General features: G+C 42.2%; 4 protein-coding genes across 8 annotated transcripts; all 4 read left to right on the top strand.

Moving 5' to 3' along the window:
• Window positions 1–2,506, top strand: LOC121689733 (cornifelin homolog B-like). Of its 2 annotated transcripts, none has more exons than XM_042069808.1 (4): window positions 1–103; window positions 723–834; window positions 1,278–1,452; window positions 1,494–1,739. In XM_042069808.1, the coding sequence occupies exons 2-4, from the start codon at window positions 732–734 to the stop codon at window positions 1,546–1,548; spliced, it is 333 nt and encodes a 110-aa protein (XP_041925742.1). In that variant the 5' UTR covers window positions 1–103; window positions 723–731; the 3' UTR covers window positions 1,549–1,739. The 2 variants fall into 2 exon arrangements, with proteins under 2 accessions (XP_041925742.1, XP_041925741.1); XM_042069807.1 differs by lacking the exon at window positions 1,494–1,739 and adding an exon at window positions 1,819–2,506 and having other exon boundaries at window positions 2–103; window positions 1,278–1,432.
• Window positions 2,507–3,865: 1,359 nt separating this feature from the next.
• On the top strand, window positions 3,866–5,894 carry LOC121689732 (cornifelin homolog B-like). Its single transcript, XM_042069806.1, has 4 exons — window positions 3,866–3,966; window positions 4,458–4,566; window positions 4,887–5,041; window positions 5,471–5,894. Exons 2-4 carry the CDS (start codon window positions 4,464–4,466, stop codon window positions 5,591–5,593), a joined length of 381 nt encoding a protein of 126 aa, XP_041925740.1. The 5' UTR covers window positions 3,866–3,966; window positions 4,458–4,463; the 3' UTR covers window positions 5,594–5,894.
• A 3,046-nt stretch (window positions 5,895–8,940) lies between these two features.
• Window positions 8,941–12,642, top strand: LOC121689987 (UDP-glucuronosyltransferase 2C1-like). Its single transcript, XM_042070254.1, has 2 exons — window positions 8,941–9,182; window positions 10,306–12,642. Exon 2 carries the CDS (start codon window positions 10,307–10,309, stop codon window positions 11,900–11,902), a length of 1,596 nt encoding a protein of 531 aa, XP_041926188.1. The 5' UTR covers window positions 8,941–9,182; window position 10,306; the 3' UTR covers window positions 11,903–12,642.
• Window positions 12,643–16,314: 3,672 nt separating this feature from the next.
• Window positions 16,315–25,951, top strand: LOC121689986 (UDP-glucuronosyltransferase 1A5-like). Of its 4 annotated transcripts, none has more exons than XM_042070253.1 (3): window positions 16,315–16,501; window positions 22,716–22,931; window positions 23,101–25,951. In XM_042070253.1, exon 3 carries the CDS (start codon window positions 23,113–23,115, stop codon window positions 24,709–24,711), a length of 1,599 nt encoding a protein of 532 aa, XP_041926187.1. In that variant the 5' UTR covers window positions 16,315–16,501; window positions 22,716–22,931; window positions 23,101–23,112; the 3' UTR covers window positions 24,712–25,951. The 4 variants fall into 4 exon arrangements, with proteins under 4 accessions (XP_041926187.1, XP_041926184.1, XP_041926185.1 ...); XM_042070250.1 differs by having other exon boundaries at window positions 16,315–16,506; XM_042070251.1 differs by lacking the exon at window positions 22,716–22,931.
• The last annotated feature ends 229 nt before the right edge of the window (window positions 25,952–26,180 follow it).

Here is a 26,180-nt window from a genome sequence, read left to right as displayed (position 1 = left end):
CGTGCTCCATATAAAAGTCGTCTGCACTGCTGCACCAGTCAGTCTGGTGTCTCTCCACGCCTGTCCTCTCCTATTCTTTCCTCAGTGCAGGACCCAAACTCAGGTACGCCTCAACACCTATCTCTACCCTTTACTGCCTCCACTGCCATAGCACATAGGAGAACATCATCTACTGTACATATATATACTTTACTGTATTACTATATTATATCTAATCTTTTTATTTTGCTTCCTTCATTTTGCGTAACTTGGCTATTACGACCTTACTCTCGTAACCATGTCAAATATGTTTGCCAATTTTGGAATATAAGTTTGTCGGCATGCTCTGTATTGAAATGGTTATTTTTAATGCTGTTTGAGTCGAAAGCTCTGTGTAACAGGAGCCATAGAGTTTTTTTTTTCATCACATCGAATAGCTGTTGATGTTTTTGCGGCATTTCTTCTTTCTTTCTTTTTTTCATTTTTGAGAGAGCTTCCCATTGCATTTGGGATAGTTGTTCCCATTAACTTTCTCATTCTTTTAAACTTTCAAATTCACCGAAGGCATTTGTGTTTGCAATAGTGCAGGGAACTGTGTGTGAAATATGTGTAATACTCTACAGTACAGTACAGTTTTACAGCACTAGTTTTTAAATTAAGAAGTGGTTAAGAGATTGAATGAATTGAGGGGGTTTAAAAGCAAACTAACATGAGTGCCTATGTGTGTTGTTTACCCTGAACAGGTCATCGTCATGGCGAATAGGATGGTTGTGCAGCAACCTAAGCCGGTTGTCATGTCAGCCGGTGCAGACCAATGGACCACCAGTATCTGCGAGTGTGACAACGTGAATGACTGTGAGGGTCTTACTCTGTCTGCTACTTTGCTATCTGCTCTCTGCTGCTTTGGCTATAGGAAATAATGACACAGTGTTATAACAACACAAATTACTTTTGTTCCTATTGTTTTGACACAACTGCAGTTTTACTGGTATTACGCAATAGTAATGCGCAATAAATAAATTAATTATGAATATTCTTAAGAATGGAGATATTGTATTTTGGAACCAATCTCTTCAGATAAATGTTGAATATTAAATAATATAAAACAACAACATATAACTTAACATAACCTTCTTTGAAAGTAGGAAGATCTATTCTGCACTTAGCTTAAGGCTGAAAGCCATATTCACAAACTGTCGTCTAGCCTTTTGCCAGTCGTCTAAGCACTCTCTATGCATCTGAGCGATATCTCTTGTTCCTTGTTGTTGTTGACTTGTTTGTATTTGTGTGATGTCCAGGCTGTTTCTCATTCTTTTGCCCCATGTGCTTCGCGTGCATCACGGCGCAGGACCACGGCGAGTGCATGTGCATACCGCTCCTGGACGGCTATGGACTCATCCCCCCTATCACGCTCTCAATGAGGGTCTCGATGCGACGCCAGTTTGGAATCAATGTAAGTGTCAGGAATGCGTGCAGACTACACCTCCCTCTGAGAGGGCAAGTCTGGCATCACATATAGAAAGTCCTACCAAATGTTTTGTAGACAAGGGGAAATTTAAGTCAATATAAGCCACTTAGAATAAAAGAACCTGCTATATACTTACTTTTTATCTTTATGTCTCTCTGAAAATGGACGCCGTCTGTAATGACTGTATACCTTCTTCACAAAATCTGAGTTGTGAACCTGTTTCTGTCCAGTCTGGTAATCTAGTGAATCTGAAACTGTCTCTTTCTTTCTCTCTCTCTCTCTCTCTCTCTCTCTCTCTCTCTCTCTCTCTCTCTCTCTCTCTCTCTCTCTCTCTCTCTTTCTCTTTCTCTGTCTCTCTCTCTCTCTAACAGGACACCATCTGTAACGACTGCATATACGCCTGCTGCTGTGGGCCCTGCTCCTGGTGCCAGATGAGGCGAGAGATGAAGGCTCGCCTGCATCCCGTCACCCTCATCAACTACCGGGCACAGTAACCATGGCAACTGTAGATGTCCCCCAAAATCCCCCATCCGTCCCCTGAGGCTGTCAGAATCACCTCCATCACTCCATCACCTTTCGCCTAGGTCCCGCCCTCTTCCTGCACTCCTCATCTGCTTGTGGTCCAATCAGGTGTCAGTGTGGAACTCCAGACACCCGTCACTCCAGTCCCTGATCTCCTATCAGCTGTGTCCACGGAGAGCCGAAAACCAGCTAGTATCTATGTCCTGGGATCAGAGCATGTCTAGGGAGTGGCTGTAGGTTGCAAGAATGCATCACTGCTCACATATGAAGACAGAATTTGTATCAGCAGATCATGCAATGTATTGTTCAGATTGTTCAAATGATTGTGTGTAATTTTTCTGTTGTTTTTCTTTTTCTTTTGTTTGTTTTTCTAATGTGTTTGTTTGTTTTCTAGTTTACTCATATATTTTGTTTCATTCTGTCAGAAGCAAACAGTGCTGCGTAGTTGTACAGAGCTAAATGAATGTCTTCTAATGTCCTAACTGAGTGTAATTTTGTTTCTGAAAAAAATAAATAAACCTATTTTCTCCAAAATCACTTCCTTCCTCAGAGCAAAGTAACTTCCTCACCTATTGTTTAAGTCATGTGCAACATAGAGAGAGAGAGAGAGAGAGAGAGAGAGAGAGAGAAAGAGAGAGAGTGTGTGTGGTGTGTTTGTGTGTGTATGTGTGTGAGTGTGTGTTTGTGTGTGCGTGCGTGTGTGTGTGTGTGTCTGTGTGTGTGGGTGTGCGTGTGCATGTGTGGTGTGTGTGTGTGTGTGTTTGTGCGCGCTTTCTCTGGGTTATATTGTTTGGGACAGGAAGCGCCCTTCATCCATCCAGAGGCCAATGTTGTGGTGATTTACTCTGCATCCAGTGCAGCCCTCAAAGGCATAGGCAACAATGTTTCCAGATGTTACCTAGCAACACACAAAAAACAAACCTACAACAAATAAAAAGAACTCTCACCAAACGTCCAGATCCTTTTGTGGACTGTTGATATGATGTCCCCAAACCTCTATAATACACAACAGGGCTGTATGTTGTTTTGGCTTCTTTCCAATTGCACATAAACTGCTCTTTAAGTGTTTCTAATCTTGAAAGATACAAATCAACTAACATTACCTCAAATAATCAAGACCTTGATTGCACTATTTACACTACCAGTCCACTTCACAATATTCTGGTTTCCAATGATGAATGGGGCACATCATATTGTCAAAGTTAGAAATAATATTTTTTTTTATTGAACAATAATAAACATAATGTTGGCGGACAATGTTCCTTGAAATTATTCCTAGAATGAGAAATGCATTCACGGCTGGTCAGTAAACCAGAAGTCATCAATTTTCACATCAAGTTATATAACAAAATAATGTAGGCCTACAATTCCTGACCTTTTATAAAATACCAGTACGCCTCATTTTGATTATACCATGACACAGTGGTTTGGGCTCCTGTTCCAGGACACAATGAAGTAATACTGTATCTTAACCAGGACATACTGATCACCTGTCTTGTTTGTTTTGTCTTCCAGTAAGCATTCTTCTAGTAATGAAAATGAGATGAGCCTGATAATGGCGTCAAGGCTTACGCCCAGTGGCTCATGTAATAAGTGTCTTTTATACAGAGATGTGCAAAATATGTGCCTTCCATGGCCTGATATATTTTTAAATAATTTTGTCAATAATGCTATGTGTGTGTGTGTGTGTGTGTGTGTGTGTATGTGTGTGTATGTGTGTGTGTGTGTGTGTGTGTGTGTATGTGTATGCGTATGTGTGTGTGTGTGTGTGTGTGTGCGTGTGAGTGCCAGTGGATGTGCGTTTGTGTATGTGTGTGTGCGTGTGTTCTAACTGAACACATGGGGGCATGTACGTATGTGTGTGTGTGTCAGAGTCTCAGGCACAGTCACTGTTCTTCCCCCTGTATAAATAGTCCCAAACTCACACACCTGCGCTCAGACTTGCTCATCACCTCCGTCTGTGTCGGTCCTCTTGGAAACCAGCAACCAACCCTCAGGTAAGAGCTACAAACTTATCCAGATGGGGGAGCTAAAGCTATTCTGAAATATACCCAACAACGCTTTTCATTTTTAACTAGTATGTCTCTAAGTTTTAACTATTCAGTATTTATTTAGTAACATGTATTTTGTAACATACATACAATACAAAAACACACGATAAACAATAATAATTTCTCCAAGAATAAAATGTTTTTAATGAACATAAAGTTAAAGTTAAAACAGAATCATACAGCAAGTTGACATTTGGTAAACATATTAATGTATGAGTTAAACATTATGATCATATTAACATGTTTAACACTTTCGATTATATTTAATAATTAGCTTATTATATTTATTACTTATATTATTATTATTATCACTATTATTATTATTTAATAATAATATAATAAGCTTTATTATTTATTATTATAATAACTAATGATAATTACTACCGTTATTTTCAAAAATGAAAGAAAAATGACTTTATAAATGATTTTGCTTCTAGGTCAAAATGTCAAGTAAGATGGTGATCCAACAGCCCAAGCCGGTCGTCATGGTCGCAGGCTCAGACCAGTGGAACTCCAGCATCTGTGAATGTGATAGCCTTCATGAATGTAAGCACTCCTTTAACATTGTAAACACAGAATGTGCCTATTAAAAGCGTTTGTGGGCCGTGCACCCAATTAAAAGCACATGCAAGTTTTTAAAGAGCACTGAGAAAGCCCTTCAGCTTTTTGCCCTTGATAGTCTGCAGAATCTGAATTACATCGTCTTTGGAGTACCTCAATTGCTGTTGCTTTACTACGCTTAAGAAAACAAAAACAAATGGAATGGAAAAGACAAACATCACCATTCTTGTCCATGTATATCTTTGAATAACTGTACTGGTGTACACCCCCTCTCTCTCTCTCTCTCTCTCTCTGTAAATGTGTAGGCTGCTTCTCTGTGTGGTGTTTCCCCTGTTTCGCCTGCATCACGGCGAGAGATCACGGCGAGTGTCTCTGTCTGCCACTACTGGATACTTTTGGTATCATCCCTCCAATCACGATGGCTATGAGGGTCTCCATGCGCAGGCGTTATAATATTGACGTAAGTGCAGAAATGCCACAACTTCAACAACCTGCTGCTGTTCACATCTCTAAATATCCTGTTTGTGTGCATTATTAATCGTACGGGGCTGTTGCAGCTTGGTATTGAATGTAAAATTGTATGAAAGCACATCTGAATATTTTAGCCTAAAAATGAAAGAATATCAAAGAGCCGTGAACACGGAAAGTTCTAGAATGTTTACTCCAGGTCTATAATGGAACCTGGCAAAACTGCTAAAGAGTGGTCAACATTAAGACCTCCAATATCAATATCAATAACATATTAATAAGGGTACTAAAAATGATATCAGTATCAAAATCAGTGCACTGGACACTCCTTTGAGAAACTCAGAGTTAAAACCATGTCTTTGTTATAATTTATATTGCCTAGTGCAGTAAGCATAATTTCTGTGTCTCCTTGTTCCAATAGGACACCATGTGTAATGACTGTGTATACGCCTGCTGCTGTGGGCCCTGCTCCTGGTGCCAGATGAGGCGAGAGATGAAGGCTCGTCTGCATCCTGTCTCCCTGTTCTGCAACAAGTCAGGTTAATGTACATGTGGCCACTGCCTCCTCCTCCTCCTCATCATCATCATCATCATCATTGTCTTCATCAACATCCTCAATTATTCCAGTCTTCACCATTGGCCTCAACATGATAATCATCATTGTTCAAATCAAATCATCATCATCATCATCATCATCTTCATCCCTTCCCATCTTCATCATCATCATCATCATCATCATCATCATCACATGCTGAGGACGCTTTGCATTCTTTTCTGCTCAGGTTCACATGTCTGTGAATTCCACCCTTCTAAGAACTCTTATTGACCATCGCATCTCAGTGAGAGAAAAAAAAGAACCATCGCCATCGCTGTCACCATTAATCATTTGTTCTCTCCTGTCACCACTGCTGATCTCCTATCAGTTGCCTTAGCATTCCAAAGCACCTGAAGGCCAGCCAACCTGAAAGCAAGCCACTGCTGCTCGATCAGCCATTAGTCAGAGAAGGGGCCAAGGAATGAAGGTGCTGTGGTCTGATTCCTAATTGCTCATGCGTGAAGACTAATGACTCTTTAAAGGGACTGTCTGTAGCCATTCTACTGTCTGTAGAATTCTGTGGCCATTAAGAATTCTGTAGAATTCTGTAGTTCAACTTAAAGGTGCTATGTGAAGATTTCTGTACCTACATACGGTTCCTTTAAGTTTGTGATGATACTCTCTTCCATTGACTTGCATTGTACATATCTGATACAGCACCATTATTGAGATACAAAGTGGTGCTACACGAGAGACAGTCCAGGGCTGGCTGGTTAGCACGCTAACTTTAGTGGATATCTGGGCAACACATTAAATAAGAGCTATTTCTAGGTAATTTTGAATATACATAAAAACTACACATAGCCCCTTTAATTGATCTTTTACACTAACCACCTCCAAACTCTTTGTCAATGTAATTTAGAGGCGACTTTATTTTTGCTGCATGCATACACATACCGTTTTAAACAGAAGGACTGTGGACTTTTATAAACAAAATCTAAACATGCAGTATGACCTTTCTTCACTTCCTTAACTATATTTCTATCTTCTTTATCGCCCTCAACTATCTTCACCTTGTTTACTATAATCATTGCAACCGTTTCTGATGCCCACAGACTATTTCTACACTCAAGTGCATAGTGACCCTCTCATAGCTTCCTCTGTTCTGTTCATGAACAGAAGTGGAGTATGATGCGCATTAGTCTGCACTGGTATAAGCCATAGGCTTCTTAAGCAGCTATGCACTAGCTCATAGTGGGATCATAGCAACATGACAAACTATGGAGAGAAATGAAACTCCTGTCAGTTTGTAGTTACTGATGTTTGTTACTATGTATTCATCACTGTGGCTTGACTTGACTTGAATCCCTTGAGATGACCAGTGCATGTTCAGTTTTTTTCTGATTTGTGGTAAGGCAAGTTGCTTCATGCACTGTATTTATTGTGAGCTTGCTTTGTGATTTTGTTTGTTGTTTTGTTGTAAAATAAAATCTGATTGCAAAAAAAGATTCTTTATGTGCAATTAAGAATGTGTTATTGGTTCTGTAGTAGTTGAGATTATCATGTAGGCAATACTGCTCAAATTGTTGACTTGTTGGCTCTGTTCCAAATGGGAAAAAACAGTTGCTGTTCCAAAGCGATCAAACTCTATTTTCATGCCTTCTAAGATACCTTCGAACCACCCCATAGCAGTTTTTGAAGGTAGCTGCGATGCATGCTCTATGTTGCCTATTACCCACAAATCTCTGCGGCAACTCTCTCAAACAGCTGTGAAAAGTGAACACAGATAGTGGATGAAACTCTTACGGCTACTGCTTGTATTGAAATGTCATGTTTGGCATTTTTTGCTTACATTTGTTAAAATCCCCTCACTTGGTAGCACCTTGGGTTGATGGATTAAACACTTTGTTTATTTTTTCAACGGCAAATAATGGTGTGCGAGTTTTTTCTTGATTGACTGTCAAAATCTAGTGAGAAATAAACACTGTCTGATTATACCGTTATAATATATATAACCATTAATAGCATCTGGTCCGATTTATGTGCCGTCTGTCAGAATATTCTAATATTAGTTTGCTAGCTTACGTAGCCTAGTTTAACGTTCTTACTGTGTGCTAATGTCACATCGTAGTGTCAACGTTATCTTGAAAGAACATTCGAAACCATCATTCCTAAAATTTGCCTTCACCCCAATGTCATGTCTTATGAGACAGCGCTCTATCATGGAAGGGTCCATTTTGGAATGGACCCTTAGTCTACCCACATTTGTGAATCTTGATTTTGTGTTTCTTTTCTTGAACAAAACAGAAATTCAGCAACAGTAAAGTGATGGGAACAAACACTAAAGTGAGTATTGCGTACCGACTGTATTCGTGTGTCTTGTGTGTACTGTAGGCCTATTGTATTAGGTGTTAAAGACTGATATGGCCCCGCCCACCAAGTACTGCATCTTCGCTTAATTTTATCTCACTGAGATACTAGGCTCCTCTCAATGTGCTTACATTTTCCTCAGCCACCAGGATGGTGGGCCAATCAGCAATGAGAGGGGATGACGTTAGTTTTGAAACTGAAAGTGGTTGTAAAATGTAGTAGCACTAGTAACACTTAAAAACAAAAAAAATGCATTCGGAGGAATGTGTATATTTATATAGTAAAGGTAAATATATTGTTACCTGACTGAAGGTGTGGTTTATTATCAGTTGGTCTGTAAATTAGAAAGTAATATTAAGAATCAATTTGATTGGTTAGGTAGGACCAAAGCCTACACCATTACGATGCTAGGAAATTAGGACATTTCCCAAACATTTCCAAATGGTGAGTACCCAGACTCTCTTCACAAAGTGAGTGAGTCTGGTGAAATAGTTAACAACCTCCTTGGAAAAACAAGATGATTTACCTCAAGGGGTTTATCCTGCTAAATAAAAAAAAGTCAAATTGACAAAAAAAACACACACACACAAAGAAAGAAAACTTATATCTATGGCTCAAAACAAAAACAAAATATGTGATTAGTGATACATAAAAAGTGTGTGTTTCAGTTAATGTATGTAATGTATAATTTATTGGGAAAACCACTGCACTGTTTAACAATAGTTGATGTTTAACAAGTAAAGTTCATGTGTGCCACATCCAAGGAAGTAAATGACAAAAATAAGAAAAGGACAAAGTGTCCTGAACAACAGACTCTGAATAGGCATGCAATATACTGAAATAATGCCTGGCCTTGTCAGTAAGGTTCAAATAGTGCAACAATGTAGAGTGTGTATCTGAAAAAATGTGGGTGTTTTGGCCTTCTGCAACTTTTTTAAGCCACTGGCTTGTGGGTGGAACATGACAATTTGCTCTTACAATGAACTATAATAACCACAGAAACTTTTTTGTGCACTTTGGCCAACTAGGAGGCAGGGGTAAAAATGACACTTCTGTCTAGTTTGACCCTGATATACATGTCATTGTCATGAACTCTGTTCACCTTTACAGATAAAGCTGCCGATCTGGTGAACCTTGCCCTTGTAGAAACATACATAACAAGAGCATTTGGACAGAGCGGACAGAGTTCGGATTGTGTGTTGAATTTGTTTCAGGACGCAAAAATCAGGTGAGTGGTTAAAACTGCATCAGTTAATGTTTTTTTTAGGGGGGGGGGGGGGGTTTGACAGCAATAATTTAAAAAGAGCTTTCTGGGAGATATATATAAGGAATCTCTGGAGCTTCTAACCAAAGGCTGGGCGAACGTTCTGAGAGCGTACCACCTATGGGAGGGTCTGAGACTAATATGTGACCATGAGTTAGCATTCTTTTTACCCCCATTCATTCAACAGCCATCATTAACAAAAAGCTTTTCGGGAGAGATATATAGACCCTTTCAACAATAAAAACAAAAACAATGCTTAAACGTTCTATTTGGTTCCCAATCTACTTCCTCTGCATTAAGATAACATATGGAATGTTAAAACGGAAGCCTTGTGGGGCCAACTATGATGCTGATAATGGAACTCTCTTGAAAGGGTCTATAAGGAACTTCTGGAGCTTCTATCCAAGGGGGTGGGGGAACGTTCGGAAAGTGTGCCCCTTTCCAGGAGGGTCTAAGGCTAATACATGGCCCCAATTGATTTCAGCATCACTTTGATATCATACAACTTCACATTTGAGGAATTTTAAGGCTTTTATATGATCATTAATTATTTCCAGAGAAATACCACACTGCACGACTGGATCCATTATATCCATTAATAGAATTAATAGAAAATAGCTTAATTTATTCAATAGCTTATGAATATGATGGAGCCAGAGTTTGCATGAACCAGTCTAAGCTTTTGAAATTCCTATACTTATTGCTTTTTCTGTTTAGCATACCTACATAAGTGAGCAGATACCAATTATCTTTTGCCTTACACAACGTCAAGTACTTCCTTTAAGTGGTGATGGAAGGCTAAATTACAAAAAACTGTACAACTTTATAAGCATGTCCACTTCTGGCCTTCAAAGGGCTGTTAAATATCCTGCACCTTCTGTGTCATTAAGTTGTGTTCCTGTTTTAGATCATTGAGTAACATGGCAAAGAAAAAAAGGCCTGCACATCCAAGTTAATCTAAGTTATCTGAGTTAATTCTAGTTAATGGAAAGTGAAGTCAGAACATTGGGATGCTACTACCAAATATATAAGTGTTTTTTGTTTGTTTGTTTTGTAACATTCAGCTATATTCTCATTTTCCCTCTAGGATGGTCTGGACAAGTGTGGCAGCCCTTATTCCACTGATACTCTGTGGATTATGTATTCTGCCTGGAGAATGCCACCCCAAGAGCAACATTCTTGTGGTTCCTGTTGATGGCAGCCACTGGGTGAACATGGTGGTGATTCTGAAAGAGCTTCACTCCCGAGGTCACAACCTGACGGTCATACGCTCGCAGAAAAGCTGGTACATCCCGGAGAAGTCCCCCATCTACACCTCCATCTCAGTGAAGTCTCTGGTGGATGAGTTTGACCTGAGCTTCTATGATAGAATGCTACGGCGCCACCTAGAGTACCGGAAGTCCAGCCGTCTCCTGCGCACCATCTACATTCAAGCAGACATGGGTAGAATGATGATTGATGGGCACGACACTCTCACGAGATCCGTCAAGCTCATGTTTGAGGATCACGCCTTTATGGCCAAGATGAGGGATACCAAATTTGACCTGATGCTCACAGATCCTGGCCTGCCTATGGGTGTCTTTCTCGCCCGGCGCCTCAACCTTCCGACGGTCTTCAACGTGCGCTGGATAAACATGGGAGACAGCCACTTCACCTTTGCTCCCTCCCCGCTGTCCTACGTCCCCATCACAGGCTCCGAGCTGAGCGACAAAATGGACTTCTTCGAGCGGACCCTGAACATGTTGGTGCACATCAGCCAGTCGTTGCAGTATTATTTCATCATGGAGCCGTCTTACCGCGAGCTGTTTGATACCTACTTCCCGCCGGGAACAGACCTGTTGTCCATTGAGCTCGCAGCAGACTTGTGGCTTGTCAGGGCGGACTTTGTCTTTGAGTTCCCCCGGCCCACTATGCCTAACGTGGTCTATATCGGTGGGTTCCAGTGTCGCCCAGCAAAGCCTTTGCCTGAGGACTTGGAGGCCTTCATGCAGAGCTCCGGAGAGCACGGGGTCGTGATCATGTCTCTGGGAACCCTAATTGCAGCACTCCCCAAAGAAGTGACGGAGGCAATTGCGGCAGTTTTTGCCCAGCTCCCTCAAAAGTTTGTGTGGAGGTACATAGGGGAGCGGCCGACCACTCTGGGCAACAACACTCTGCTGGTGGACTGGTTCCCCCAGAACGACCTCCTGGGTCACCCCAAGACACGGGCGTTCGTGGCTCACGGAGGCACTAACGGAATGTACGAGGCCATCTACCACGGTATACCCGTTGTGGGGCTGCCGCTGCTCTTCGATCAGTTCGACAACGTCCTTCGGCTACAGGTGCGAGGGGCGGCACGAGTCTTAGAGGCCACGTCACTGACCCCTGCCGAATTCAAGGAGGCGTTGCAGGACGTCCTGGAGAACCCTTCCTATCAGGAGGCAATGCAGAGGCTGTCGCGCCTGCATAGGGATCGCCCGATAGAGCCACTCGATAGTGCCACCTTCTGGATCGAATATGTCTTGCGGAACAAGGGAGCAGGGCATTTGCGCTCAGAGGGCTACCACCTTCCCTGGTACGTCTATCACAGTGTGGATGTCATTCTGCTGCTTCTGGCTTTGTTGTGCCTCAGTGTTTGGGTGTTCATCACTGTCTGCAGGTTTATGTTGCGCTTGGTTTGCAAAAGAAAGACCAAGGTTGAGTGACAAACGAAAGGCACTGCAGAATGTTTTGAATTTTCTGAATTATACTGTATATTCAAAATGCAACGTTTGAAAATGTAAACAGAAAATACGCGAGAAGTATTACACTGATTACTCATTATTTGTGCAAATTATGCATGGTTCTCACTTTCAGTGTGGAAGACATCAATTTAATGGAACATCTGAAATCGGGTATAAATGAGTGCCTTTCATGTATTTAAACCGGAACAGATAGTTGTTAACGACATGGTGGACATTTTAGCTTAAATTGTCTCCTGAATAATGAAATATACTCTGAATGCAATTGAAGTAAACCAACCTCTCAACTTCTCCGAAACAAACTGATCTAAAGTTGTTCTCAACCGGTACCATGCCTGTTACTTTACATTGTGAATGAAGTCAAATGAAGTTTGACCTACTTATTAAATAGGCCTGTCATAACAATAGTGTGCCTAATACTAATATCATTGTAACAAAATAGTCTTGAACCCTGTTAGCAAGTCTGTGTTTTGTCCCCCTGTCTACCAGTTAAAGGAAATACACCATGCAATACCACACACACACACACACACACACACACACACACTGACCTATAAAGGCTTGCCCTCTGTTGTTTAACACCACATACTCTCAACCATAACACTGATAGAACAATAATGCATGATATCTCACTGTTATGTGGTAGTTTGATCTGTGGTTTACTACACTGAATACTATTAAAACTATGCTGAATGTTGCAATTATTTGTTTTTCTGGATGTTGTTTTTCCTGATTCTTAAGCACTATGTATGCATTGTTGACACTAACAGTAATAAGCATGCCATGACTTTGTCTATTAGTGTATCTAACTGTGTGGTCTGTCTCTAGTGACTTTTCGATAAAAGCCAAACCAGTATTTCCTGCATTTTAGCTTTTTTTTTTGGTTAACTGGTTGGGAGGCGTGCGTTCTTTTCCACCTTTCTTCTCCCCCACCCTTCCCGCTGGGTTTCCAGTAGATTTGTCTTAGATTTCATTGTTTTATCCCTTCTATTCGGGGAGGATGTTTTTTCTGCTGAGAACCAGGTCTGTCTGTGAACAACAGCACAATGGCGATCTGTCAGCACAGACCCTGCATCCATGCCAGTCGGGTGCAGACCTCAGACGCCCCACCCCTGTCCCCATTGTTTACTTCTGCCCCCAAAATATCTACCGCTGCTCTTATCTCATGGTCTGTCCACACGTACAAAAAGACGTTTTTTTTTCTTAAACTGGCTTTATAAAATTTAAAGTTTAGAAGGAGTGTGACCAAATTGGACCATGCCTAAAGCATCAAACTCTTGTCAGGTAACTTATTCCCACCCTGCCTGAGTGCAAACCACAGCACTTGCTTGAGCCCTCACCATCAACCCACTGCACCTCGGAAAGGGAGTCGAGAGTACTAACAATTGAGCTAAAAGCGGCCTATACATGTATATATATATTGAAGATTCATGATATGCTCTTCCCTGCTTTCATACCAACACTTCTCTTAAAGCAACACCAAAGAGTTTTTTTAAACCTTAAAATAATGTTTCCAAAATCGTTTCAGTGGTTTATCAACTCGTAACAGGGTGAACACAATTCTGCATTCGCTTTGCGGCCCTCTATCGGCTATAACCGCACTATGTAAGTTTGCCAGATCGGGTAGCGGATCTGTAGTTCGATGGAATGAGACATACGAAACTACAAATTTGACTTGCATGATGTCGCAATACATCATACTTTCATAAAATCATGCAACATATTCTACCTTGTCTGTGGACATCGCAAAGCCGGAGCTGGATAAACAAATAGCGTGCGTGCGACAAAGGAAAAGTTCTTTGGTGCTGGGGAGTGAGGTTTACTAACGTTCCACTTGCACACCTATGCTAGTAACCGTTACACCCCCCTAAACTTCACTCCTGATCACGGCACCAATGTAACTTGCGCCTGGACTCGAACCTGCAAATAGCAGCATCTCGGGATCGAGAGTTAAGCGTGCCGACAATCGAGCTAAAAGTGGAGCGACCTATATGTATATATATATATATATATTGAAGATTCATGATATGCTCTTCCCTGATGAAAGGGACATGCCTGCATGTTACTCTCCAAATGTGAGGTAATGTATAGAAAAGAGGGTTTCTGTGTGCCCTACATGGCAAAAATAAAAAAAAATTCAAGATATCAGACACAGAAACAATGCCCACATTGAAATACAAGAAGCTAACCCCCCCAGAGTTGCATAATGCCCATGTTAAATGGGGATACCTGATCGAAACATTTGTCCAAGGATTTTAATTCTTGTCCAGCCGAGGCCTGATAGTTCATGGAACAATCTTATCCTGTTCCAGCTGGCCATAAACAGAACACCATAAACAATACCACAACATGAAGTCTGGCTGTGTTCCAAAAAAGAACACCATAAACAATACCACAACATGAAGTCTGGCTGTGTTCCAAAACTGAGCAAGGTTGACTGACTTTGGTTCCCACCTGATCACAGCAGACAGGACCACTTTGTATGGAACACTACAACAACACACCAAACATGCAGGGCCCATGAAGGTCATTTCATTATTCCCATTAGTTCATCTTTTTCCAGGCACATAGGCCCATAGAAGCATTTAAAGAAGCACATACTTTAGGAGTATATAATACAAAGGAAACTTGATGAAGGGAAGGTGTACAGCAGACAGCTCACCGACGCCAACATAAGTGTGGTGCACACCGCTTTTGATGTTTGATTGCTTGTTAGTTGAAAATTCCAGTGTTGGTGCTCGTCGGCAAGTGACAGAAAGTGTCAGCACACTTAGGTCAGCGTCTATGTATGGGGGCTTTAGTCAAACCTACTTAGAGGAAGAGACAGAAGGAGAGAGCTGGGGAGTCTACACTGCAAAAAATTAAATCTAACCAAGTGTTAATAATCTTATATTAAGATCAAAAAATCTATTTGGTATTGTTTTTAGTATGAAAACACTTACCTAGCGCTCTCTCGAAAGATCATTTTGACTTAATTTAAGAAGACTTTGACTTATTTTAAGGAGTCTTATCAATACAAATTTGCTCAACGCACTGGCAGACAAATTTGCTTGTTTTTAGGACAAATTTGCTTAACGCACTGGCAGACAAATTTGCTTGTTTTCAGGATGAGATGTCTTAATTTAAGAGAAATTTGACTTATTTTAAGTCAAATGATTTCATGAGAAAGAGCTAGGTTAGTGTCTTTATTACATTACATTACATTTAGCAGACACTTCTTGACCAAAGTGACTTACATATGTTAGTTTTATTACAAGGGATCACATTGTCCCCGGAGCAACTTGGGGTTAAGTGCCTTGCTCAAGGGCACAACGGTGGAAGCCGGGAACCGACAACTATCAGGCTACTGCACGCTAGCCCAGCTCCTTAACCACTACACTACCACTGCTTCTTTGCTTCTTTATACTAAAAACAATACCAACTAGTTTTTTTTTTATCTTGATAGAAGATTAATAACACTTGGTTAGAATTTGTTAGATCAGCAGTTTTTGCAGTGTAGGAAGTAAAGAGGAAAAGGGAGAGATCATGAACAGAACCAAACAATTGAGTCGTCCAGGGACCACAACGCCACAGCCCGCAGAAATGCAGGAAAAGGGGTGCAGAGGAATAGCCGCATTGCGTTTGAGATAAGCCTACACATCTTCACACTGCCATGACAACTCAAGACATACTAAATTCAATGTGTTCAATGTTCAAAATTCAAAACATGTCTGAATCGAACAGATGTGTCTGGCAGTGACAGAAATACATACATTATTAAGTATTTAGATCCGGACATGGAAGATTTGGTAGATTTGTGCATGGTAGATTTGTGCATGGTAGATTTGTGCATGGGTTCTGCAACCATACCAGCAGATTGGGGGCACATTAAGAGTGAATGTCTCCACATTAAGGCTGTTGTATTATATGCTGCCTTTCAAGAAATTCAAGAAACCTTATGTCTCCTGGGGGGTTATTAAAGGTGTGGGTTTTTGAACATTCTAACATAAGATTCCGTTCCACAACAATTGAAGGTTCTAAAATTCTATGTTGAATTCAGTGAACCCAGATATTCTTTAGAACGTTCATTTTCCAACATTCCGGTGTAAGGGTTAAAGAAAAATGAAAGAGGTTTGAGACGGACATCGGCTCCTTTCATCATCAAGCTCCCTCACATAGGAAGTATCTGGGGTTAACTTGGGGTCCTTCCCATCCTGTGAACCAACCGCCTGACTGAAATTGTTTCTCTCATTTCCATCCTACCAGAAAAGGAATGAAACCGTGTATCCTGTTCAGCATGTCCTGCTGACTCTATTTCAAGAAAGGGGGAGAGAGAGAGAGAGAGAGAGAGAGAGAGAGAGAGAGAGAGAGAGAGAGAGAGAGCAAGAGAGAGAGAGAGAGAGAGGGGCAGAGGCTACCAACAGACTGATGCACCCATCCTCTGGGCGTCCAACAGAGGCTGCAGAACTGATAGCTGATAACGAGCTGACGCACTTCGCACTTCTTCTAAGGCTTGTTTGCAGAATACCCACTCCTGGACCTACTGCCGGGGTGTCAGGAAAATAAGGAGTGAGGCTCATCAAAGTAAGGTATGACTTTCATTTTTGCTCGATAGCTGATAGCTGGACTTTCCCAGTAGTGTGGAGATAATACTCCAGTATAATACTGTTTGTTTGTGCAAATAAGGAAACAGTGTAAAAACAGATGATGGATCAGTTGCAAGTTTTCATGTTAGAAAGATACTTGTTACAGCCTCTTGCACCCATAACTTTCATCAACCTCTCGTGGCCAGCCAAAACTAATCCTGAATGGCATCGCGCCTATTTTAGTCACAGAGTGGCAAAAAACTGGAGGCTTTTATTGTTCAGATTTACATAAACACAACACGGTGGCGGGGGGAGTGAAAATCACTGGCTTAGAGAACTTGAACGTCACAACATCCAAACACATGTGATTGCAGGCATACTCTACTCTGTGTCCCTCAGGTCATGCAGCAACACTGCCTCCTCACCCTTGTGCAGATCATTGTCTGTTGTTGTTTAAACTGGTTGTACTTGTTCATTGGTAAAACATGGCGTCTGATGCTTCTGTTGATACCTTTCCTGATACTGTACAGCGAGTTCATGTAAGTACACACTTGCTGAAGGATACAGAAGTCTAAATTCTTTGTGTTGCTTCTTAAACCCACCCCCCCCACACACACACACACACACACACACAAACAAATATGCATGCACAAAGCCTATACTTCCAACTGCATATGCTTACCCTTGTACATAAAGAAAACAGCTTATCACAGATCACACTTTGTGATAGAACGCCACAGGCTCGGCGGGATACAGAGTAGGGGGCTTGATGGCGGGATAACAATAAACAAACCCGAATGATAAAGCCTTGCCATTTAACACGTACCAAATGTAAGGTAGGGGTGAGGATTCCGGAGTAGGTTAGACCTCAGGGATCTTAACCCAGACAAGGTACACTACATACCTTTATAGACTACATACCACCTGCAATTATGCAAGTTGGTTTGCATACTACAACTTGCATACAAAATCACTTCACAGAAGGAGCCCACGTGCAGAGGAGAACATATATGTTCTAGATGGCCGACGTGATAGTGCATTGTTAGGTTATCACACCTGGAGATCCATGTTCAGCCCCCAATGTTTCACACGCAGCTGGCTGACAGATCATCTTGAGGCGTCATTTGAATACCTTGCTACGTCAACATGAGCCAGTTCTTAGAAAGCTCACCTGTGTGACTGACTGACCCAGCTGAACTCTATGCTCTTTCGTACGTCACCATCAGAACAGCTGCTACAATCGAAACGTTTGGTGCGTTTCATAATGCCAGTAGAGAAACAAGATTAGTTTGCACAGAGTGAACTAATAATGAAACTGATATTCATGTACTAAAACAATATAAAGTATTATATGTTCTTTGGAGGCTGTTACAGTAATTTCCTGTGTATTAGATGCATTGGGTATAAGCCGCAGGACAGTGTTTTATGCAAGTTAAAGGAGAATTCCGGTGTGATATTGACCTAAAGTGTATCGAAACATGATACCGAGTGTGAACGTATGTCTCATAGCCCATCTCGGCTTGTCCCCTGCACTCCAAAATCTGGCGCTAGTTAGCCGATGCTATCAACATCTTTTTCAATAGTGGTGCTTCGGCATCGGGCTAGCCATGCAAATAAATCACTGTTTTACACCCATTTACGAGGCTCAATGTATCTCCACACTTCATTGGTAGACTTCCGAGGGCCCTGACATTTAAAACGAGACATTGAGAACTTTGAAAAAGCACTGGTAGTTTACTTACAAGACTATTTATACAGACAGTATCTTCACAAAGTTTAGCGTTTGCAGCCATCTTGAATTTAGTCACGATAAGTCGAGCAACGAGTAAGAATGAACAGCTATGATAAGGGATCAGATTCCAAAAATAATTCAGTGGAAATGCATGGATTCCAGTTGCTGCTACTTTAAGAAACTGCAATCCATGCATTTCCACTGAATTATTTTTGGAATCTGATCCCTTATCATACCTGTTCATTCAAAGTTCTCAATGTCTCGTTTTAAATGTCAGGGCCCTAGGAAGTCTACCAATGAAGTGTGGAGATACATTGAGCCTCGTAAATGGGTGTAAAACAGTGATTTATTTGCATGGCTAGCCCGATGCCGAAGCACCACTACTGAAAAAGTTGTTGGTAGCATCCAAGTAAAGTGTCACTTTCCCATTTTCATGGAGAAACAAGTTCTCAAAATACAGGATGATAGTTTATGAGTTACAAGACCTATATAAAACTGAAAAAGTATATTCGAGTTTTCCCATGATGCATTCTGTTATGAAAACAGAATAGAATAATGATGTAATAATAATATAGATAGATAGATAATAGATATAGATAGATACTTTATTGATCCCCAGGGGAAATATAATGACAATAGTGTTCTCATGTTTGAGGGTTACATGGGTGGACTGGCCATCTGGTATACCGGGCATTTTCCCGGTGGGGCGACGCACCTTTTGGGCCGATAGAATAGGCTATAACGATCGGCCCAAAGGAAGGACAACCAGTGGCCCATTGGTTACATTTCCATATTGACATTCGACTGATCCAATAACAGCTCACGTCAGGCCCCACCCCTCGCATTTTGGCTCAGAGACAGGATTTTGTGAGCGCATCAAAAGTTAATCGAAGTTGCCTACACGAAATTGCGGCAGGTGCCGGTAGTGACAATAGTGCAAAAGTAACACCAATGTAGAAGCTTCAAAAATACAACATTGCAAGTAGGCTAGCATATGTCAGCAACATGTTGAAGTTCGTTGAGTTTGAACGAGGATGTAAGCAAGCATACAGAGCAAGGGACAGTGAGCAGGTGGAGAGTGCGAGCCTAGTTGAGGCTACATGATAAGAACTCAATGGTGGAGCAGGTAGGCTATGTGTGACATGCCATGCTGACGATGATGATTATGAGGACTTATTAATTGCGATAATGTAATGATATGGTAATGATAACGTAAGGCCGTGCTGTGAATAGCACGGCCTTATGTGAACAAATAGCGCAACTTAAATGTTCTAAATGAATGATTTGCAAACCCGGACAGCAAAAGAGTGTCAAATCAATGTTAATTGTTGGTCAGATTGATCAGTTTCCGTCAGATGCCCAAAATTCAACATCGATGGCATGAGTGGTGGTTGGTCTCTCAAAGTAGAGCGTCGAAAGGGTTCTATCTTGGAAGGGTTATCATGGTAAAGATGGGCTAAAAGACTGTAGACCAGTGTTTCTCAAAGTGTGGTCCGGGGACCACTGGTGGTCCGCAAGCTATCCCAAGTGGTCCGCGGGCAGACGTGGTAAAACATAATATAGATGAGTTGTTTGCAATATTGAACCAACTTGTATGTAAATCCAAACAGTTCTGCAACACTGCCTATGTAGGCTATGCCAATTTAAATCATATGAATCCTCTGACACAGTAAGCAAGGTGCAAAGAAAATTAGCAAGGCGGTTCAGTGAGTAGGCCTATTGTGTCTATTAGATAGATAGATAGATAGATACTTTATTGATCCCCAGGGGAAATTCAAGGTCTCAGTAGCATACAGACAATACACACACATTCACTAACAGCAGAAAAAGTAATTAAAAGTATATAATATAAAAAAACACAACTAAGCAATAAGTACAGTAGAAGATAAAGAATATAATACATGTACTAAAATACAAATTATACTAACTAACACTTAATCTAAATCAATTCTAAAAACATATGTATCCACATAGTGGGTGATAAATCAATCAAGAGGTGCTTACAATCACTGAGGCAGGGACTGAGCCTGTGATTCTCTGTGCATAGTAAGGTAAGTTAAGGTGCTCTGTGTGAGTGAGTGTCAAGTGCAAATGAGTAAATCCAACAGTGCAACAGTGCAAGAATACAGTATATATATTTATATATCTATATAACTATATTAAGAAAAGGTATAAGTGTGGCCACAGTTCGGCTGTGGCATGGAGGGAGGGGGTTATGCATATGTGCTAATGTGCTAATATAGCACGCAAACAGTGAGGCAGAAAGACAGTGGTAAAAAGTGGCTAGTGGACAGACAGTATCCAAACATGGGGGGGGGGGGGGTGAAGAGGCAGACAGACTATGCAGAGAAGTCTATCTCTCCTCTTCCCTTAAGTGAAGCATTGAACAGTTCAATGGCCCTGGGGACAAATTACTTCCTCAATCTGTCTGTTGTGCAAGGCAGTGAGCGAAGTCTCCAGCTGATCAACTAGCTAGGTGGTCCGTGAGGTTTTTTTTACTGGTTAAGTGGTCCTTGGTCTGAAAAAGTTTGAGAAACACTGCTGTAGACTGACAGAAATGTAGGCTACAAAACATCAAGTCATATTCATGCACAAGCCAACTAATATACAGTAACCTATATGATAGGCTACTGGAAGACATTAAAGATAATTAGTTAATGTAGCTATAATGTTCCAAAATGTACCAGCAATGTAGTATAGCCTACAGGAATAAAATATTTCCAGCAACAGCCCTGTTTATTTCGTGTTGTTTCAGTTGTCCTACAGTGATAACTGGTATAAATTACATTAATGTCTAAGACAATCTGGGTAATTTAACTCTTTACACATAGGCTTCAGTAATTTGTGGTGCTGCTGTCAATTGTAGCCTATTGAATAATTTGAAATGATACTTTACATTCAAGCAGAAACTCTTCTTTAATAAATGCTTGTTAGCCTACTTGAATATGGAGATCATGTGCTCCATGGCTACCTCTGATCAGTCAGAGTGATAGCCAATGAGGCCTACAGTACACCACTTTCAGTGCTCCATGACAGTTGAAAATATATACATAGTTAAGGAGGGTAATGCAAAGATTTTGTATTTAATTAGGTGTGCCCGACCGATTTGAGGGCCGCTTGGGCCAAATATGCCAGGGACGATTTTTGGTCCCAGTCCGCCCCTGGAGGGTTATCTCTTCTGGAGGCATAAAACTTAACCCTCTGCACTGCACTCTACCTTCTCCCAAAACAGATTGCACCTTTTCTTCAGACATTCACTTGATTGTCAAGGCTGTATCTCCCAGTGCTATATCTCCCAGCACTATCTTTTGACACTATCATCCTCTAAGCACAGACTTCCTCTGACCCCCATCCTAGCATTGGCAGTCTGCACAGCACAGACTGACATCCTATTACAGTCTATAAAGAGAGCGCCATGAAGGAAAGTTTTAACCCAAAATGACATTAGTTCTTACCAAAGATTCTAGAACAGAGCTCTGTTCTAGAATCTTTGGTTCTTACTCTTGCACTGTATTTCAGTCAACCAGAACTTAAACACTCCATATTGAAAATTCCTGATATGTTCATCAAGGCATTATCCCTAAAACCAGCTAATTATAGCATGCCAAGAGCCAAGAATTTGGCTTACAGTAGTGCTACTTCAGTTATATATGTATCAAAGTCAGGTGCTCTCGGCTAATTGTGGTATTTAGCGGGTCAGAGCCGAGTAGAGAGGATGTTGGTGACAACTAAAACAGAGTTTGCTCGGGGAACTGGGCCAAACAACGGCCTGTAAATCAACAGCATACGGCATCACACTATTAGCTAGGACACACTGGCCTCTGCACTTTTGCATTCACAATCTATACACAGCTATATGTTATTACACTATATACCACATCTTACACGTGTATATGTCCTTTAGTGGATTTGTAACCCCGATGTATGTTTGCATTAGTAGCCTATGAGGCCTGGGACATTTTATCCATGGAAGGTGTTGTTAGTTCCGGGTTCTACCTTTTGTTTAGCCAGTAAAGTCAGAAGGTCACTTTCCCAAAATGATGTATATCATATTACTCTTATATACAAATTAGGGGATATTTTTATAGCTCAATAAAGGCTTTTTACTTACAAATATCCTCGAGTGCCTCAGACTCACTACTAAATTTGAAATCGTGTTGGATCTCTAAGCTGATGAGCACCAGAGGAGTACTAATTTCTCTACACCCAAGCATCACTCCTGGTGAAAGTCGTTTGTGGATATTTTTATATGCCGCCATCGGGCACCATATGATGATGTTAAAAAACTAGGGCATGTTTAAAACTGAAACAGACATCTTTTAATGATTCACAACAAGCAACCCAGGCAACCAACTTTTTAAACCACATACAATAATACTAAGACAATAAGGCCTTGCCTCTGTAGCGACCAACCAACAACCTTAAACAACCTTTACACTGACCACTGCACTCTGTTTTTCTACACATTCCTTCAAAATAGCTTCCGATGCCTGCAGGGCAAAGATACGGCCGGCAGTGGAAATCTGCAGAGTGGTTTTTATGTAATGTTTTGGACAATCGCCAATGACTGTCCAGCAGAGAATACACTCAACGTCTTGCAATGCATTGCACAGGGGATAGAGTGAGCCACGCAGCTTGGGAATCTGGTCTTATCTGCCAATAGCTCTTCCTTTCTTTCTTTTAATCTGCATTCTTGGTATGTATTATGGATGTTGAACAATTGTTAGTTTGTGTAGATCTATGCATATGGCCTCGGAATACTTTATGTTGTGCTGTATTGTGAAAACAATCTAATGGGTTGTTGTCCCTTGTGCTTTGCTCTCTCTTTCTCTCTCTCTCTCTCTCTCTCTCTCGCACGCTCTCAGGCGTCTTTTGGGATGGGTGTGCCTACGGGAAAAGGCACGTTGCTGCCCGTCTTCTGTGCTTTCCTCATCCTCATCCCAGGCGGCGTTGGTGGTGGGAAAATCCTGGTGTTCCCCGAGGACGGCAGCCACTGGGTGAACATGCAGGTGATCCTCCGTGAGCTGCACGGCCGCGGCCACGCCCTGACGGTGGTGCGCTCGGTGCGCAGCTGGTACATCAAAGAGAACCCGGCACTGTACACGTCCGTCAACGTGGACCCGCCGCCGTCCGAGGGCTTCAGCGCCGAGATGTTCGAGGGGCTACTCCAGCGTTCGCTACAGGTGCAGCGAATGTCGTACGTGCGCTACTTCCTGGAGCAGCAGAGCGACGTGGTGTACACTCTGCGGCTCATCCACGGCAGCGTCCTCCAGATCATCTCCACTATACTGGAAGACACCACGCTCACCGCCCTGCTGCACGAGGAACGCTTTGACCTGCTGCTGACCGATCCCGCGTTCCCAGCCGGCGTGCTCCTGGCCAACTACCTGGACCTACCGCTGGTCTACAACGTGCGTTGGATCAACACAGGCGATGCGCATATGGCCATTGCTCCGTCGCCACCCTCCTTTGTGCCCATGTACAACTCCTTCCTGCCCGCGAACATGACCCTGTGGCAACGGGTGCAGAACACTGTGCGCTACGTAACTAGCGTGCTGAACGAGCGCTACGTCTTCATGCCCATCTACGACGAGCTGATCGCGCGCCACTTCCCGCCAGGCTCCAACCTGCTGTCCATGCAGCGGCGGGCCGACATCTGGCTCATGCGGGTGGACTTTGTGTACGACTTCCCACGCCCGACCATGCCCAACATGGTCTATATCGGCGGCTTCCAGTGCAGGCCCCCTCAGCCACTTCCCGACGACCTGGAGGCGTTCGTGCAGAGCTCCGGCGAGCACGGCATCATCGTGATGTCCCTGGGTGTTCTGATCGCCACGCTGCCAAAGGACATCACCGAGGCCATTGCTGAGGCATTCGCCCAGCTCCCTCAGAAGGTCCTGTGGCGCTACGTGGGCGAGCGCCCGTCAACTCTGGGCAACAACACCCTGCTGGTGGACTGGCTCCCCCAGAACGACCTCCTGGGTCACCCCAAGACGCAGGCCTTCGTGGCGCACGGCGGCAACAACGGCATGTACGAGGCCATCTACCACGGCGTGCCCGTTGTGGCGCTACCGCTCCTTTTCGACCAGTTCGACAACGTCCTTCGGCTTCAGGTGCGCGGCGGGGCACGTGTGGTCGGTACAGCCACCCTCACCACCGCCGTCTTCAAAGAGGCACTCCAGGACGTCATGGAGAACCCGTCGTACCGCGAGGCCATGCGTAGGCTCTCGCGCCTGCACAGGGATCAGCTCGTCTCGCCACTCGACACCGCCACCTTCTGGATCGAGTACGTCATGCGGAACAAGGGCGCAGCCCACCTGCGGCCGGAGTCCTGGGACATGCCCTGGTACGTCTATCACAGCGTGGACGTGGCTCTGCTGCTCCTGGTCCTGGCCTGTATGACTGTGGCAGTTCCTGTCGTTACCTGTAGGGCTCTGTGTCGGGTGGTTTTCAAGAAGAAGAGAAAAATGGAGTAAAGTTTTTGTCGTTTTGTTTTATTTTGTTTTGTTTTAAGAAGAGGGGCTAGGTAAAGTTTCTGTTTAGCTTTCTTTTGTTTTGTTTTGTTTTAAAAGGGGTTCGGTTTTTGCTTTGTTTTGTCTTTTTTATTTAGGAAGAGGAATAAATTGTATTTCTTTTATTTGTTTTGTTTGAAATAAAAAACTATGTAATGTGGAGTAAAAGCAAATCTTAGTGCCTTCCAAGTAGGGGTGGGTTTAAAAAATTAATTCTGATTCAAAAATTAATTTCATTTATGGAAGAGCAATAAAACCCTAAATCAATATTCTATGCATTTGCTACTTCCTATTAAAATAGTGAACAGTGAGTGAACAGCACTATCTATATGCATGACTGTTCGTCAACAACTGTGATGTTACTCTGGTGGCAGTAACATTCATGTTCAGTGAGCAGGCTAAACACAGTGCATAGAGAATACGCTGTAAAATGCACAATTATGAATTGAAGCATTAGAGTTCCTACCCCCATGCAGCGTTTCACATAGTCTTGTTTGCCACAATTATCTAATCTTGCTGCTAACATACCTTGCAAAGCCCACAATTATCTAATGCTGCTGCTAACATAGCTTGCGATGCTACTGTTAGCCAAGTTAATGTTTACTTTCCACGCCAGGCAAATTAAGTGAACTAAAGAAAAATTCTGGAACACATCGATTCAGGAAATCAGTGGCGATACCCAGCCCTATTTCCGAGACGGGTTGTGTGAAACCCAAAAAGAAAGAGAGAAAGTAAGAGTAGTGGCCAAGACACATGGCCTCTGTCACGTTTGCTGAACGGCTGCATTGTGTTACTGCCACAGTTTTGTTTATGTGTTCACACTAGGAACGTCTCTGAAACGGCGATGCAGCAGAGCTGCTACTAGATTTCTAGAGATTTCAGGACATGCACTATGCCTGAGTGAAAAACGATAGATAATTTATATATATACTGTATATGTTATGTGCTGTATGTGTTTAATGCAAAATCGAATTAATTAATGTTTGTTTGAAGACACAAGTGGAGTGTGCTCCGCTTTTTAGGGTTTTATTTTCTACATAACTGGTTCAAAAATGACACTGAAGTTGAGAATGTTCTTTCCTCTGTAAGTTGACTGGATTTCCATGTATTCCTCTGTGTGTGATTAAAACTAAATGAGCTTGCATTGTTTCCTGTTTGTGTATGGGTTGACTGAAACGTGTTCTGAAGTAAAAGGATAAAAATACATGTCGCTACGCGCCATTGTCTCTGTTCCATTATCCATAAACAATTTGACTTTCAATGGCTTGCCCTGAGTACTGCATATTTTGTCCCATACTGAGTAAATGCAGGGTTGTCAGTGATGACAAGGGAGGGTGGGATTAGTTTCTTTGAGAATGAGGGATGGTTGATTTTCAATTTTTGCATTATATCGATGTAAACATTTTGTTGTTGTTTTTTTTTTGTTTGTTTTA

This window comes from Alosa sapidissima, chromosome 18 (genome assembly GCF_018492685.1).
Source record: "Alosa sapidissima isolate fAloSap1 chromosome 18, fAloSap1.pri, whole genome shotgun sequence".
Taxonomy (NCBI): domain Eukaryota; kingdom Metazoa; phylum Chordata; class Actinopteri; order Clupeiformes; family Clupeidae; genus Alosa; species Alosa sapidissima.
Note: the sequence above shows the minus strand (reverse complement) of the source record. Positions and strands in the feature narration are given on the sequence as shown.

Excerpts from the sequence above, each read along its gene's own strand:
- LOC121689733 (XM_042069807.1), top strand. The coding sequence starts at position 732 with ATGGCGAATAGGATGGTTGTGCAGCAACCTAAGCCGGTTGTCATGTCA. Across the intron at positions 835-1,277 it reads GTGTGACAACGTGAATGACT|GCTGTTTCTCATTCTTTTGC; the intron begins GTGAGGGTCTTA and ends TGTGATGTCCAG. Across the intron at positions 1,433-1,818 it reads GACGCCAGTTTGGAATCAAT|GACACCATCTGTAACGACTG; the intron begins GTAAGTGTCAGG and ends TCTCTCTAACAG.
- LOC121689732 (XM_042069806.1), top strand. The coding sequence starts at position 4,464 with ATGTCAAGTAAGATGGTGATCCAACAGCCCAAGCCGGTCGTCATGGTC. Across the intron at positions 4,567-4,886 it reads ATGTGATAGCCTTCATGAAT|GCTGCTTCTCTGTGTGGTGT; the intron begins GTAAGCACTCCT and ends GTAAATGTGTAG. Across the intron at positions 5,042-5,470 it reads GCAGGCGTTATAATATTGAC|GACACCATGTGTAATGACTG; the intron begins GTAAGTGCAGAA and ends TTGTTCCAATAG.
- LOC121689987 (XM_042070254.1), top strand. The coding sequence starts at position 10,307 with ATGGTCTGGACAAGTGTGGCAGCCCTTATTCCACTGATACTCTGTGGA.
- LOC121689986 (XM_042070251.1), top strand. The coding sequence starts at position 23,113 with ATGGGTGTGCCTACGGGAAAAGGCACGTTGCTGCCCGTCTTCTGTGCT.